This window comes from Podarcis pityusensis, assembly GCF_964106645.2.
Source record: "Podarcis pityusensis genome assembly, chromosome: 1".
Lineage (NCBI taxonomy): Eukaryota > Metazoa > Chordata > Lepidosauria > Squamata > Lacertidae > Podarcis > Podarcis pityusensis.
In genome coordinates, this window is record NC_138028.1 from 10,796,093 (window position 1) to 10,812,823 (window position 16,731).

Below are 16,731 nucleotides of genomic sequence, written 5' to 3' on the forward strand. Positions count from 1 at the left end.
GATTGAATAAGAGGAAGACCAAAATGATAGTTAAAAATATGGACCAAGATAAAATTGAATTATTAAAACAACAAACGGAGATAGAGGTAGTCAAAAAGGTTAAATACTTGGGAATTTGGCTCTCGGATAAGAATATAGATTTATACCAATATAATTATATCCCTATGTGGAAAGGAATAAAGAGGGATTTAGAGGTTTGGAATAGATTGAAACTATCACTATGGGGAAGAATATCAATGGTAAAAATGATGGTGCTTCCTAAGTTGTTATTTTTATTTCAAACTTTACCCATACTAAAAGGTACAAAAATTTTCGGGGAATGGCAAAAGGCGATTTCAAGATATGTCTGGGAAGGAAAGAAGCCTAGAATTAAATTTAAGTTATTGACAGATGCAAAGGAGAGAGGAGGCTTCGCACTACCAGACATGAGATTGTATTATGAGGCAGCATGCCTGTGCTGGTTAAAAGAATGGGTAAAATTGGAAAACAAAGAATTATTAGATTTGGAAGGGTTCAATAACAAATTTGGGTGGCACGCGTACCTATGGTGTGACAAAAAGAGAGTACATAAGGGATTTGGAAATCACATTTTTAGAGGAGCACTAATAGAGGTTTGGGATAGATATAAAAATATACTAGAACCAAAAGCCCCACATTGGTTATCCCCGTTAGAAATAATGTGTGTTAAGAAAACTAACATGAGAGGAAAGTGGGGAACATATGGAGAAATGGTTACCAATGAAGGAGGGAAGTGGAAAATGAAATCATACGACCAAGTTAAAGCATTAACATATGATTGGCTACACTACTTCCAGATAAACGAAATGTTTAAAAAAGAGTTGAAGGAAAGGGGGTATGCAGAAAAAGAATCAACCTTCCAAAAGGAAATAATAAATAACGAATTTAAAAATCTATCAAAGATGTATAAAATAATGTTAGAGTGGCACACGAAAGATGAGGAGGTGAAGTCAGTGATGGTACAGTGGGCAAGGGACTTAGGATATAATATTCAACTGGAGGATTGGGAAAGGTTGTGGAAAGAGAACATAAAATTTACGGCCTGCACGTTATTGAAGGAAAATATGATGAAAATGCTCTACAGATGGTACCTGTCACCTGTAAGATTGGCAAAGATGTATAAGGTAGATAACAAATGCTGGAAATGTAAATGCAAAGAAGGGACATTCTTCCACCAGTGGTGGGAATGTAAGAAAGTAAAAAGCTTCTGGGATGAGATCTATAATGAGATGAAGAAGATGTTAAGGTATACCTTTGTGAAAAGGCCAGAGGCTTTTTTATTAGGTGTTGTAGGGAAGGACATTAGAAGGAAAGATTGCAAACTTTTCCAGTATGCTGTAACAGCTGCCAGAATCGTATTGGCTCAGAGGTGGAAGCAGGAGGAAATTCCAAGGGTAGAAGAGTGGAGAGCAAAATTAATAGAATATGCAGAACTGGACAAATTAACAGGGAAAATCAGATATACTAAAGACCAAAAATTTATAAAGGACTGGGAGAAATTTGTGTGTTATCTGGAAAATAACTATGGTGCAAATACAACGCTGGCGGGTTTTAAAGAGGCTCTGTAAAGAATTTATGAATATTGTTTAATAGAAATAATGAGGGAAGGGAGGTGTAAATGGCAATATGGAAGAATGGAATGTGTACCAAAAGGATAACTATGAAAGAATGTCAGTGACGTTGAAGGAAGTCTAAAACGGATATGATTTGTTGTATAATGGATAAAATGTATAATGAGTTGGAATTCAATAAAACCATAAAAGCAAAAAAAAAAAAAAAAAAAAAAAAAAAAAATTAATTCAAAATATTTCTGGCTAAACGCTTTTGGAATTTTTCTCCAAAGGAAATCACAGCATTTGTAGAGTTGGAAGGGACCCCATGGGCCATCTAGTTCAGCCCCCAGCAATGCAGGAATCCTGCCCACAGCTATCCTTGGGTGGGCTCAAAGCACCAAGCTTCTGGTTAACAGCCAGACACACTCTGCCTCTGGGAAATGCTGGCTTAAAAGTGGTCTGCTACAAAATATATTGATTTGCCACCAATAAAAGTTGTTGAAATGAACTCTTGCCTGACTTCTAATCTTGCAGAGACCTGCCACCAAGAACGCCAATTCATTGTCTTCAGTCCCGCAATGCTCCAATGGTTACTTTCTTCCTATCATGATCATGACTAAGCCCACAACTCCCAGACCCATTTCCCACTTTTCTTTAGCCTTATTCCATTATCCCTAAAACCCAACTCATTATCTGCCTCCTGATCTCCTACCCTAATGCTCCATAATCTCGGGGGTGGGGAATATTCCAAAGAGACCAAGTCATACTAGTAATGAAACGGAGGCACTTTCACGTGAAAAAACTATGAAGAAGCAGCGGTTATAAGAATGTGTAAATGAATACTGCTCAGCCTACCATTTTACATGTCAGTAGAAGGGAAAGCGTTGCTGAAAGAGAAAAGATTTCAAAGAGTCTGCAACATCGCATGCTTTCTGGATGCCTTTTAACCTGGACCCCTGCCCACCCCCCACAGAAGTGACCAAATTTCCTTTCTGGTTTCTCACTAAGGAGTGTCATGGAATTCTTGCATCACAACCAAAAAAGGTCAAGTTCCTCTCTAGCACTTTGTTTGCTTAAAGATGGTATTTGACATTCAGCTGAATTTATAAGAATTAACAAACAGTGGCTTGCAGGCTAGAAAAACGAGCCCCACGCTATAAATCAGGAACTTTAAAGCACAGTACTGCTTGTCTCCTTTTTCTTCTTTGGTTGTCACTTTTCACTTTGGGTTGCTGCCCAAATTCTTTCTAAAGCAGGCATAGGCAAACTCGGCCCTCCAGATGTTTTGAAACTACAATTCCCATCACCCCCTGACCACTGGGCTTGTTAGCTAGGGATGATGGGAGTTGTAGTCTCAAAACATCTGGAGGGCCGAGTTTGCCTATGCCTGTTCTAAAGTCTATCTCAGTATTACCCCTTTCCACTAATTGCTGCACACGTTGCTGTCCTTTCCTCCAAATGCTGGCATTTCAGATCCACCATTATTATTCTTATGTCCTGCTGCACCACTTTCTCCATATTAACCACCCGTTGTCCTGTCCTGTTGAGCCTGTATGCCTCTGTTTCAACAGCAGCCATCAAGATGCCTTTGCAAAGCTTTACAAACAAGGCATGAAGGCAACTGTTGTCCCCTAGTGTTTATTCCCAAGAATCACCTGTGAGCACGGATATTTCAGCTACCTATCACAGCCATACTGCAATCGCTAGCAGCCTAAACTGTGCACTGGCCCTTGTCCAAATCTGTACCTTTTTCTTGCATTGTGTTTATTTTCCTTTATCGACCCTCTTTCACTTCAGGCACTTGCTGCCTCTGCCTTCATCTGTATTGCTCTTTGGGGCTGGGAGTCCTGATCTAGCTTTGAAAGAAAGCCCTTGGAAAGCCATAATTCCTTTACGCACAGGGCCAACTATGTGGTCGCTTGTGGAAAATGCTTGGCTGCAAATGTCCTCACCCCTTCACGCATCTCAGGACTGAATAATGGCATGGTAACAGATGTCAGTATTAAAAGCTTGCTTTTGCTTGCCTTGAAGCAGCAGTGTATTTATCCTGGTTAGGCTATATTCTGGTCTTTACTAAGCATGTATTCCAATTTGCTTACAGGGTGGTTATATACAATGAACATTCACCTTCATTCATCCTGATTTGCTTTTGGGGTGCTTAGGTGTCTGCCTGTCAATCATTTGTTCACCCCTCACTTTTCAGTGTTTTCCCATCAGTTCTGTAACTGCAAAGTCTGTTTTTTAAATAATCATAATCATAATCATAATTTGTTGCACTAGGATGACAAAACACTTTCATTCTGCACAATTGAAGTAGATTCAGCTTATTGCATGTTATTGAATCCCTCCCTGGGGGAGAGAAGAATAAACTAAAATCTCTCTGTTTGCTTTCTCTGTACTTTGCCTAGTGTGGGAAAACATACTTTATTATTTTTTGCTTGTTGCTTCTTCATTTTGGAAATTGAGAGGGGAAAAGAGATACCTCAGTTCAAGTGAATTATGGCACAGCCTTCCCCAACCTGCTGCCCTCTGTTTCGGACTACAATCCTCACCAAGTCAGCATGAGGGCACCAGGTTGACAAAAGGTATGTTATATTAGTCTCTCAAAAAAGGCTCCATTTTTAAAGTGCCAGTTACTTATGACGTTTAAATGTGAGGTGAGGACAAATGCACTCTGGACGTGCTCAGAGACAGTCTTTTCTCCTGCTACAACTACAGCATTGGAAGGTGAGCCTGAAACACGATGTTGGGGACTCAGGGTGACCTTATTTTTTCCCTTTAAAGCAGCAACCCTTCCCTCAAATACTGCTTTCATTTCAGTTATTTTATCTCCCTCAGTCAACTGCCCCTTTCTCGTCATCCTGCTGCGTCATCGCTACCCCCCACCCCCCGCCCCGCGCGCTCTTCGAATGTTCCCGACGCCGTTAGAAGCAAGTAGAAGGCGCTCGAGCTTCAAAGTTAAGTAGAAAGATGACGGAACTTTTTTTCTGGTCTCGAGGCGCTGAGGGGCGCGCCCGAGCTATTTTGCATAACGGCCGCCCAGAAGGCGTATCCAAGAGCCAACCCTTTCGTCCCTCCGAGCCCCTATTGGTTGCCGGTGACATCAATCCTCTCCGTCTGATCTCGAGCCCTGTGGAAGCTTCTGGTTGGGACGAGCAGAGGCGGGAAGGAGGCATAGCGGAGCGATTGGTCAGAGGTCCGCGGTGTGCGTCACGATTGGCCGAGCGCATTCTGGCAGGTTCCAGAAGCGGGAGCGCCGCGGGTATAAAAACTGAGGCGAAGGCGACGGCAACGGCAGATCGCGCTTCAGAGACGAAGCGAGAGCGTTCGTTGTGAGAGGAGCGGCGGGCGAGATAAAGCTAAAACCACTACCGTGAGGGACTTTCCAGTCGGCGGAGCTTTCGAGAGGTACCTGACCGCGTTCCTGCAACCATGTCGGGCAAAGCGCCTGCCATAGGCATCGACTTGGGCACCACGTACTCCTGCGTGGGGGTCTTCCAGCATGGGAAGGTGGAGATCATCGCCAACGACCAAGGCAACCGCACCACGCCCAGCTATGTGGCCTTCACGGACACCGAGCGCCTCATTGGGGATGCAGCCAAGAACCAGGTGGCCATGAACCCCAACAACACCATCTTCGACGCCAAGCGCCTCATCGGCCGCAAATTCGACGACCCCACCGTGCAGTCCGACATGAAGCACTGGCCTTTCCGTGTGGTGAGCGAGGCAGGGAAGCCAAAGGTGCAGGTGGAGTACAAGGGGGAGCTAAAGACCTTCTTCCCTGAGGAGATCTCTTCTATGGTGCTGACCAAGATGAAGGAGATAGCTGAGGCTTACCTCGGGCGCAAGGTCCAGAGCGCTGTCATCACGGTGCCTGCCTACTTCAACGACTCGCAGCGCCAAGCTACCAAGGACGCTGGCACCATCACGGGGCTCAACGTGCTGCGTATCATCAATGAGCCCACGGCAGCCGCTATCGCCTACGGCTTGGATAAGAAAGGCAGCGGCGCCGGCGAGAAGAACGTGCTGATCTTTGACCTGGGAGGTGGCACTTTTGACGTCTCCATCCTGACCATCGAAGACGGCATCTTTGAGGTGAAGTCTACCGCAGGCGATACTCACCTGGGCGGAGAGGACTTTGACAACCGCATGGTGAGCCACTTTGTGGAGGAGTTCAAGCGCAAGCACAAGCGGGACATTGCTGGCAACAAGCGGGCAGTCCGGCGGCTGCGCACAGCCTGCGAGAGAGCCAAGCGCACCCTCAGCTCCTCCACCCAGGCTTCGATTGAGATTGACTCGTTGTTTGATGGGATTGACTTCTACACGTCCATCACCCGTGCCCGCTTTGAGGAGCTCAATGCCGATCTTTTCCGTGGCACCCTTGAGCCTGTGGAGAAGGCCCTGCGTGATGCCAAGCTCGACAAAGGGCAAATCAATGAGATTGTGCTCGTTGGTGGCTCCACCCGCATCCCCAAGATCCAGAAGCTGCTGCAGGACTTCTTTAACGGCAAAGAACTCAACAAAAGCATCAATCCTGATGAAGCTGTGGCCTATGGCGCTGCTGTGCAGGCTGCTATCCTGATGGGGGACAAGTCCGAGAATGTGCAGGACCTTCTGCTTCTTGATGTGGCACCGCTGTCGCTGGGTATCGAGACAGCTGGTGGTGTGATGACCGCCTTGATCAAACGCAACACAACTATTCCCACCAAGCAGACCCAGACCTTCACCACCTATTCAGACAACCAAAGCAGTGTGCTGGTGCAGGTGTATGAGGGCGAGCGGGCCATGACCAAGGACAATAATCTACTGGGCAAGTTTGACCTGACGGGTATCCCGCCAGCCCCCCGCGGTGTTCCTCAAATTGAGGTCACATTTGACATTGACGCAAACGGCATCCTCAATGTCACAGCGGTGGACAAGAGCACCGGCAAAGAGAACAAGATCACAATTACTAATGACAAGGGCCGCCTCAGCAAAGACGACATTGACCGTATGGTCCAGGAAGCAGAGCGTTACAAGGCAGAGGATGAGTCCAACCGGGAACGGGTGGTTTCCAAGAATGCCCTAGAGTCCTATGCATACAATATCAAGCAGACGGTGGAAGATGACAAGCTGAAAGGCAAGATTAGTGAGCAGGACAAGCAGAGGGTGCTTGAGAAGTGTCAGGAAGTGATCAGCTGGCTCGACCGCAACCAGATGGCTGAGAAGGAAGAATTTGAGCACAAGCAGAAGGAGCTGGAGAAGCTTTGCAACCCCATCATTGCTAAACTGTACCAGGGTGCTGGAGGAGCTGCGGGGGCTCCAGGCGGTGGGCCCACCATTGAAGAGGTAGACTAAACTACCATAGACTGGACTATAAGAGCAATTGCCATCTTCTGCTCTTCCCTTTTTCTTCAGTCAGTGCCATTGCTGGAGGGATTTTCCTGTGGGTGTGTATGGGAGGAGGTTGTTAACTTGCTCTCTGCCAGGGGAAGAAAAGCCATCTTAAAAGTTTGTTGCAGATAATGTTTGTCTTTGTATTCAGATATCCATGCTAGTCTGTAGATTTCTGTTTCTTTATGTTCACTGTTTTTTAAAGTATCCACTTGAGCATTACAATTGATGGAGAAACATTTCAAGAGAGCATGGAAAATGTTAAAACATATCCCAAAGAAAGGTTTTACCTTTTTTTGTAACTATTTGGTCTGGTTATTTTAAAATTTTGGTAATAAAAAGTTACTTGAAGCTTAACAATACCCTTCTTTTTCATTTTAAAAGTAAATGGTTTATGGGATAGAAGTGGTAGCAACTGTGGGTTTAACTTAAGTGCTCTGGTGGGGGAAATAGTTAAGCACTTGCACTCCTGAAATGATTGTTGGGTTACAGGCAGAAGATTTTATCGGTGGTCTGGCTTAGTCTGTTACTACTTGGTACAACTTTGCCACTTTCCTTGATTTAAAAAAAAAACCCCAGACAGAAATGCAGTAGGTAAACCTTTCTATCACTGTATATATGTACTGGGACACGATTTACAAGTCACTTCTCAGTAATGCAGTTGTTAAAGGTACAGGAGCTGTTAGAAAAAGTGGCACCCAGTTAACTGCAGTTAAGTCTTGCTTTGATTATCTTTAAAACTAAAAAATATCACGGGGTTAAAGACTTTTGCACAATTGCCATCTGGTCTAATGTCATAAAACATAGATCCTTTCAACAGCTTAAGTGTTTTACTTCTGGCAGAGTCCAAAGCTAATTGGTTTCATACATCAGGGAAACTAAAGAGCCTTATTAAAAAGAATACTTAATAGAGGAGCGTTCCTTTATAATTAGCTTTACTATGTAATCAAACCAGCTCAGGAGCTGACAACAGCATAAAAACAGTTTGCTAACAGGGTGGAGCCAGATGCAAATGCTTTCATAAACTGGTTTTGGTATCTTATCTCTCTGAAGGGATGAAACAAATGGGGTCAGAACAGCAAAAAGAAAACCAAGCTGGGTAATATTAATCGTAAGAACTATTTTGGGGAGATCCTAGTTTCTCATGAAGTAATAACTTCCCAACTGCTGGTGGTGACCCTTGTGAAATATTTAACGTTAACAGCTTGTAATACTGCTTAGCTAGTGGAGCAGAAGAACTCTGTTGTGAGCTGATCTTGTCCACATATGGTGAAATCAAGGGCTGTAGCAAACTCGGGTTTAACTGATGTTATGGTAAAATTGACAAGGTCCTGCTGGGATGGTTTAACAGGAAGATTCCTGAATGAAAGACTAGGTGGCTGAATGTGGTTTCTATATCTGGAATGAAAAAAAGGCCACTTCTCTAATAATAATAATAATAATAATAAATAAAAATTTTATTTATACCCCTCCCTCCCCAGCCAAGACTGGGCTCAGGGCGGCTAACAACCAATAATAAAAACAAGTTGATTAAAATACAATTTTAAAAAGATTAAAATACAACATTAAAACATTAGGATGCAGCCTCTTCACAGGAGGAGAAAGGAAAAAGAAAGAGGGGGAGGGAATCAAACTGATTCTAAGCCAAAGGCCAGATGGAACAACTCTGTCTTGCAGGCCCTGTGGAAAGAAATCAGATCCCGTAAGGCCCTGGTCTCATGAGACAGAGTGTTCCACCAGGCCGGAGCCAGTGTTGAGAAGGCCCTGGCTCTGATTGAGGCTAATCTAACTTCCTTAGGGCCCGGGACCTCTAGGGTGTTGCTATTTATAGACCTTAAGGTCCTCCGTGGGGCATACCAGGAGAGGCGGTCCCGTAGATACGAGGGTCCTAGGCTGTGAAGGGCTTTAAAGGTCAAAACCAGCACCTTAAATCTGACCCTGTACTCCACCGGGAGCCAGTGCAGCTGGAAAAGCACTGGGTGAATATGCTCCCATGGCAGAGACCCTGTGAGGAGCCTCGCTGCAGCATTCTGCACCCGCTGGAGTTTCTGGGACAGCTTCAAGGACAGCCCTGCATAGAGCGAATTACAGTACTCAAGCCTGGAGGTGACCATCGCATGGATCACTGTGGCCAGGTCGGGGCGGGAAAGGTAAGGGACCAACTGCTTGATGCGGCAAAGGTGGAAAAATGTCGCCTTGGCTGTTGCTGTAACCTGCGCCTCCATGGAAAGGGAGGCGTCAAGGATTACACCCAAACTCTTAATGGAAGGCAATTGGCACTAAAATAATACTGGATAATAATACAGTTCAATCCAAGGATTCCCCAAACAGTCTGGATCCAGGAGCCTTGGTGAGTGACCTAGAAATGGAACCGAGTACAGTGTGGGTGGGTATGTGGGGAGGTAATATTTCTAACAACTAATCACAGCACAGCTAAAACTTAAATCTAGGTTACTACCTACATAGGTATTTTTCATTGTCCTATTGCATAGGTATTGCTACAGCCTAGTTACTGTTGGTGAAGTCTGTCTGAAGTGGAGAACATTTTCTAGCATATGCGAAGTCCTTAGTTTTGTTTTTCCTTTTCCTTATAGGGTTACCAGATAAAATAATGGGTGGGAGGATTCCCATACTTTTTAATTTAGGTATAGATGAGATTTTGGCAGGGGTGCCTTTTTCATGCTTTGCATGGCAAGTAGCACACCTACCAATGTTGCTTTTTCAATGTTTGATTTCCTTGAAAGAACCCACATAGATATCTGAGGGCCACAGAGGGGTCCAGCTGGTTCCATCTTAAGGCTGCATATACTGTAAGTTCTGAGCAGCCTCTGCCAACCAGGAGCCCTCCAGATGTTCAGGACCACAACTCACATCAGCCCCAGCTAGGATGGCTATATGATGCTTGGCTGATTGGGGCAGATCTGCTAATTAGCCATCAATCCACCTGTGTCATCATACAGCCATGTTGGCTGAGGCTGATGGAAGGTGTAGTCCCAAACATCTGGAGGGCTCCTGGTAGGCTGATTTTGAGGATGCTTTTGGTAAATCAAGGTGCCCCCCTACTGAGAGATTCTGGAACACAATAGATTCTCACACACTACTATGAACTGATCAATTAAGTTCACTGGAGGATAGTTGCCTTTACTTGCTCCCCTGCCCAGCCTCCTTTTTTCCTGTCGATCCAGATTAAACTAGTGTAAGAAGCCATCTTTCTTTATTAACAGCCTACATGAAGCAGAAAGGAACGGCATTCACATTTAAAGCACAAATCCTTCCGCAAAGAACCCTGGGAAATGTAGTTTACCCCCCACAGAACCACAGTTCCCAGCACCATAACCAACTACAGTTCCCAGGATTTTGGGGAGTGGGGAGTCATGAGCTTCAAATATATAGTGTGTACACAGTTGCAGTTTCCTATTGCTAAGCTAGAGCTGATAGGCTTCAGCAAGATGGCTGTTCTGTGTTCTCATCAGTATCGGAAGAATCTGAGCACCTCCATACGAGGCTACAGAGTTGTACTTATACAGTATTGCAAGTAGTCTGTGTTTATATTTATGCCCTGATTTTAACTAAGATTGGCTCCCAACATGTCTTAGAATTAAAATCTCCAGAAAGTTACAATATAATTAGGGGCATGTTGGTAAGGAGAGGCAGCCTCTTCTGGCATTTGGTGAAACTTTCAGATTCTAGGCTTTACAGAGGGCTAGACCAAACCTTGCCATGTGGACTTCAGTGGGATTGACTCCCTTAGTCAGGCTCTTGCAGCTTCCAAAGGTGGTAAAAGAGATTTCATACCCTCGCTGGAACAGAAATGCTTGACACACCCATTGGGATGAGAGCAGACAGGCTTGATGTTGCTTGCTCTTTTCAAGCGTTATCGTGGAATGAGTTTCTGTTTACATGACAGTAAAGGCATCAAGAAAACCTATGAGAGTGGGGTGGAGGAGGAGGAGAAAGAAAGGAAATCAGATTTTGGTTACCAGAAATTGGAACTGAAGTCAGCAGAGCTCTGTTAGGAGAGCGAGGAACATTAATCCAGCCGTACTAAAATATCTTTACTGCCTTCACTTCTTCTGGGCTCAATTCAAAGCTCTACTTTTGTCCTCAAAAGCCTTAAATTGATGTGGCTACGCTGTGGCCCTCCCAGATGTTGAACTACAACTCCCATCATGCCCAGCCAGCATGACCAGTGGTCGGGTTTAATGGCAGTTGTAGTTCAGCAATAGCTTGTGGGAAGGACACAAGCTATTGCTGTGGTAGGGACTGTGCCTTACATGTGAAAGGTCCTGGGTTCCATCCCCGGTGCCTCTACAGAGGGCTGGGAATGCTCCCTGCCTGAAGCCCTGGACAGGTGCTGCCAGTCAGTGTTGACAGTACTTGGTCTGATTCTGATTCTTATAATATAGAGCAATCAGAAAGCCATTGTAACTTGCTCCTTTTCCGAAAGCTTTTCAGGAGCCTCTGCGAGGGGGTGCTGCTGGCTGAGCTGGCAGGTGAGCATGGGCCTATGTTTTGAGGATTGGACCCTAGGTCTTGTGACCAAGCTGAATAGGGTTTGGAATAGGCACAAGTCTCTCCTTGCCCCATTTCCTGCCATGCCCCCACCATGTTCCTTTTTTTGCAGGGGGTGGGCGGGGGACTTAACAGCAACGTAGGCAGCCCAAGAAGCAGCAAACTCAAATCCTCACACCCTGCTGGATTTTGGGTTTGGATTGTGCTGTCAGTCATGCCTGCTTCAAGTGGCCTGGGTTTGAAGAATAAGGATCGTCTTCTATATGAACCTACTCCTCAGTTAAGAACTTCATGCGCCCTTCTAAGGTACCCCCCCTTTCAAGTTAGACAGGTAACTATTGGAGGGAGGTGCTTTTCTGTGGTAGCACTGAAATTGTGCAATTCTCTCCTTAGAGATGTTCACCTGGCGTCATCTTTCCAGAACCAGGTATAAAACCTCTGCTCTCATGGTTTTGTTGGTATGTGGAATCCTTTTAATGGCTTTTACCAGCTCTCTCCCCCCCCTCCCAATCTGCTGGTGTGGGCTGCCTTTACATTTTTGCAGTTTTAACATTGGTTTATATATATTTTTTCTATTGCTTGCCATAAACTACCCTTAGTCCTTTTCTGGTGAAAGCAGGCTATTTAGTTTGAATGCATGCATAAATGCCGAATTCTGACAAACCTTTGGGGTGAAAAGGAGGCCTAATCATGTGCTGGGGCGGAGGAATAATTTTAGCAATAATTTATTGTGAGCTATTTTATTTGCTGCTAAGGAAATCCTTGAGAATTACAGGTTTTTGTGTGAGTTCCATAGATTTCATAAAACCATAGAGTTGGAAAGGATACCAAGGGTTATCTAGTCCAACCCCAGCAATGCAGGAATCTTGCCCACAGCTGTCCCTGGGTGGGCTTGAACCACCAACCTTCTAGTTAACAGCCAGATGCAATAACCTATTGCACCAGAATTCAAGAGGATCTTAACGATGATATTTATTCTGCAAAAAGGAGCATTTCCACCCCCATCGTTCAGCTGAGGTCCACCTCCGAGGGTCTTCTAGCGGTTCCCTCCCTGCGAGAAGTAAAGTTACAGGGAATCAAGCATAGGGCCTCTTGGCAGTGGCACCCTCCCTGTGGAATGCCCTCCCATGTTAGGGAGATAAAAAATTACACAACTTTTAGAAAACATCTGAAGGCAGCCCCGTTCAGGGAAGTTTTTAATGTCTAACATATTTTTTATATTTTACTAGAAGCCACCTAGATGGCCGGGGTATAAACAAGAAAATAATAATAATAATAATAATAATAATAATAATAATAATAATAATAAATTGATAAGGAATATAATAACTTCCCTTTTCCAACTTGTGAAAAAACACAACCTGAAGTAGCCATGTTTCACTTTCTTAGTGGTGCAGGAAATCTAGGTATGTAGACAGGGCCCTAGCTCAGTGGTTAAGAGTATCTTCCTTGCATGCTGTGAATGTTCAGGGATTAGTCCTTGGCATCTCCAATTAAGGCTGGGAGAGACTCCTTGCCTGAAAGCTGAGATGGCCGCTGCCAATCCCCATAGACCACACTGAGCTAGATGGGCTCCATATAAAGCAGATTCCTATGTTCTTAGAATGAGTAATAGAATTTTAGAGTTGGAAGGGACCTCAAGGGTCATCTAGTCCAACCCCCTGCAATGCAGGAATCTCAGCTAAAGCTAGAGATGACCATGGATGGACCATCCAACCTCTGCTTAAAATCCTTCAAGGAAGGAGAGTCCACCACCTCTCGTGGGAGTCCGTTCCACTGCCAAACAGCTCTTACTGTCAGGCAGTTTTTCCAAGTGTTTAGTCGGAATCTCATTTCTTGCAACTTGAAGCCATTGGTTCGAGTCCTGCCCTCCTGAGCAGGAAAAAACAAGCATGCTCCCTCCTCCACGTGACAGCCCTTGAGATATTTGAAGATGGCTATCATATCTCCTCTGTCTGCTGTTTTCCAGGGTAAACCTACCCAGGTCCTTCAACTGTTCCTCATAAGGCTTGGTTTCCAGACCCTTGATCATCTTGGTCGCCCTCCTCTGCACACGTTCTAGCTTGTCAACATCCTTCTTAAATTGTGGTGCCCAGAATTGGACACAGTATTCCCAGTGTGGTCTGACCAAGGCAGAATGGAGTGGTACTATTACTTCCCTTGTTCTGGACACTATACTTCTGTTGATGCAGCCTAGAATAGAATTCGCTTTTTTTGCTGCTGCATCACACTGTGGACTCATGTTAAGCCTGTGGTCCACCAAGACCCCTGGATCCTTTTCACATGTACTGCTAGTAAGCCAGGTGTCCCCCATCCTATATTTGTGCATCTGGTTCTTCCTGCCTAAGTGCAGAACCTTACATTTGTCCCTATTGAAATTCATTTTGTTAGTTTGCGTCCAGTTCTCCAATCTGTTAAGGTCATTTTGAATTCTGATTCTGTCTTCTGCAGCATTAGTTACCCCTCCCAGTCTGGTGTCATCTGCAAATTTGATGAGCATCCCCTCAATTCCTTCATCCAAGTCATTTATAAAGACGTTGAACAACAACGGGTCCAGGACAATTCTCCTCTTAAATCTCATTTAAACTCAAAGTTCATTTTGAGCAAGCAATGATACAGTTTGCTGCCCTCAACTGCAACAGAAACTAGCTGGCTTGGCACTTGGGTCATATTGACACTATATGTATAAAGCACATGCTTCTTCCTAAAGAATATTGGGAGCTATAGTTTACCCAGAGCTCAAACTACAGCGCCCAGTATTCCTTGGGGTGGAAACCATGTTTTAAATGGGCTTTAAATAGATCTTCCACTGTGGGGGTGTGTGGGACTGGTTGCATGGAGCACAGAGCTCCGCCAGCTCCAAGTCCCTTAGCAGCTGTCACCTGCGATCTCTGCCGGAAGGTAGGGCCAGCTCTGCAAATACCCAATTTGACTAAAGCAACCGTCAGGCAGCATTTAAACAAATTCTTGTGTCATTTGGCTTAGTGCATAGTTCCTTTTCCTGGGGTGCTTGTTCTGTGCCATAATGTAGTCTGGAATTTGTAGGTCGACCCTACAGTAAAGCAAGCAAGTGGACCACTCTTGTCAGAACTGTCGTATGGCGAACTTATCCCAAATCTAGATTTTAAAAAAATGCTTCAGTCTTTGGGCTTGATAGGCGCAACTTCTACAGGACTTGAATTTGCAAGATCTGAACACAACCCTGAGGGCGATGGGAGTGTTTGGGCGTGGTTGCCACCCTGCAGGTGATGCTCTCCATTTAGCCCGGCAGACGGCTGCAATGGAGGGGACCGTGGGCACAATGCAACCCAGATGGTATTTCCTCTCTCTTTGATGTGCCTTATGAAATAAGAACTTGAAAGTTGGCTAGAAAACGCTCTGGAATTAAAGAGGGCAATCTACTAGGGACATCTTCTGAAGCAATTGTTCCGGGCCTTTGAGCAATTCTCATGAATGTTTCCACAGAGCTTATGCTGGAGACTGTCCTGGTGAAATTGTGCCCTCGAGTCAGAAATAAATGAATTGCTTTACCTTCATGGCTACTTTTGACAGTCTGCAAAGAAGATTTCTGGGAGCAAAGTGGCACACAGGGAAGGGAGAAGGAGTGACTGTTTAGTTGGAGAGGAAGATTCTCCCCAAAACAGACAGAATATTATTGGTGAGCTGCTCATTCTCTACCCAGATAAAACAGGCATTATCAGATCTGAAGGAAACTTTCCAGCCAGGTGAAAACACTCAGGGAGATCTGGGGAGGGAACATGGCCTGGGAAAAGTCCCAAGGGTCAGGTTGAAAGGCCTGGAGGGCAACATTCTGTTGGGGGGATGGACCACAGGCTCTCCATCCCTGGTTAATAGCTATATAAAAGCAGACCTGTAAATAAGCCCACAAAAGTTACAATCCCTGTGCATCCTCCGTGGACAGCAAGGAGACACAGACTGCTAGCCTCTTAGCAGACTAATATAAAGGGGGAAAAGAAAAGGAAATTCTGTGTGCAATGCAAACTGTTGGAGAAGCGATAGAACAATCTGCTCTTCCTTCAAAAGCCTGCAGCATTTCTGTGATGGTTGTGGAGAAAGAGACTTTCCTTTCTTGGTGGCTATCACCAAGTTGGTCTAGGAAGGTTGGAGTCATCCATTCCTCTGCCTCCAGCCTGCTTATTTGCTGCAGAGTATACCTGGGTGCCTATGGTTGTTAAATACGAGGCTGATATAAAAGCAACAGCAATATATATAATGATAATAATATAATAATTTATTATTTATACCCCTCTGGGCGGCTTCCAACAAAATATTAAAATACAGTAATGCATCAAACATTAAAAGCTTCCCTAAACGGGGCTGCCTTCAGATGTCTTCTAAAAGTCTGGTAGTTGTTTATCTCTTTGGCATCTGGTGGGAGGGCGTTCCACAGGGTGGGTGCCACCACCGAGAAGGCCCTCTGCTTGGTTCCCTGTAACCTCACTTCTCGCAGTGAGGGAACTGCCAGAAGGCCCTTGGCGTTGGATCTCAGTGTCCGGGCAGAACGATGGGGGTGGAGATGCTCCTTCAGGTATACTGGACCGAGGTCGTTTAGGGCTTTAAAGGTCAGCACCAACACTTTGAATTGTGCTCAGAAACGTACTGGGAGCCAATGTAGGTCTTTCAAAACCGGTGTTATGGGGAAGGGACATAACTCAGAGGCAGAGCATCTGTTTTGCATGCAGAAAGACCTGGGTTCAATCCTGGCATCTCCAAGTAGGGCTGGAAATAACAGAATCATAGAACTGTATAATTGGAAGTCACCATGAAGATGGTCTAGTCCAAACTTCTGCAATGCATGTTCCCTGTCTGAAACCCTGGAGAGCTGATGATTGTAGACCATATTGAACCAGGTGTCCCAATGGTCTGACTCAGCATAAGGCAGCTTCCTATTATCCTATCATAAAGGTAGGCAACAAGAGTGCCATAGATTTTTTGCAAGTCTGACTTCTTTGGTCTTTGGCTGTGTACACGCTCTTATTTGCTCTGCATCCCATGTCCCTCCCTCTCCCCCCCTTCTGGTTTGTGAAGCTGTATACACATGGCATTAGCCACAATCTACCCTAAAAGGGATGTGGGTGGCCTGTGGGTTAAACCACAGAGCCTAGGACTTGCCAATCAGAAGGTCAGTGGTTTGAATCCCCGCGACGGGGTGAGCTCCCGTTGCTCGGTCCCTGCTCCTGCCAACCTAGCAGTTCGAAAGCACGTCAAAGTGCAAGTAGATAAATAGGTACCACTCTGGCGGGAAGGTAAACAG

At 45.1% G+C, this 16,731-nt stretch overlaps 2 protein-coding genes across 2 annotated transcripts in view; both read left to right on the top strand.

Moving 5' to 3' along the window:
- PPP1R36 (protein phosphatase 1 regulatory subunit 36) overlaps positions 1 to 16,731 on the top strand; it is a gene marked incomplete at its 5' end in the record, with an annotated part of 78,344 nt that overhangs the window by 24,268 nt on the left and 37,345 nt on the right. The gene's annotated exons all lie outside the window — the stretch shown is intronic.
- On the top strand, positions 4,778 to 7,304 carry HSPA2 (heat shock protein family A (Hsp70) member 2). Its single transcript, XM_081001137.1, has one exon. The coding sequence runs from the start codon at positions 5,004 to 5,006 to the stop codon at positions 6,906 to 6,908; it is 1,905 nt and encodes a 634-aa protein (XP_080857263.1). The 5' UTR covers positions 4,778 to 5,003; the 3' UTR covers positions 6,909 to 7,304.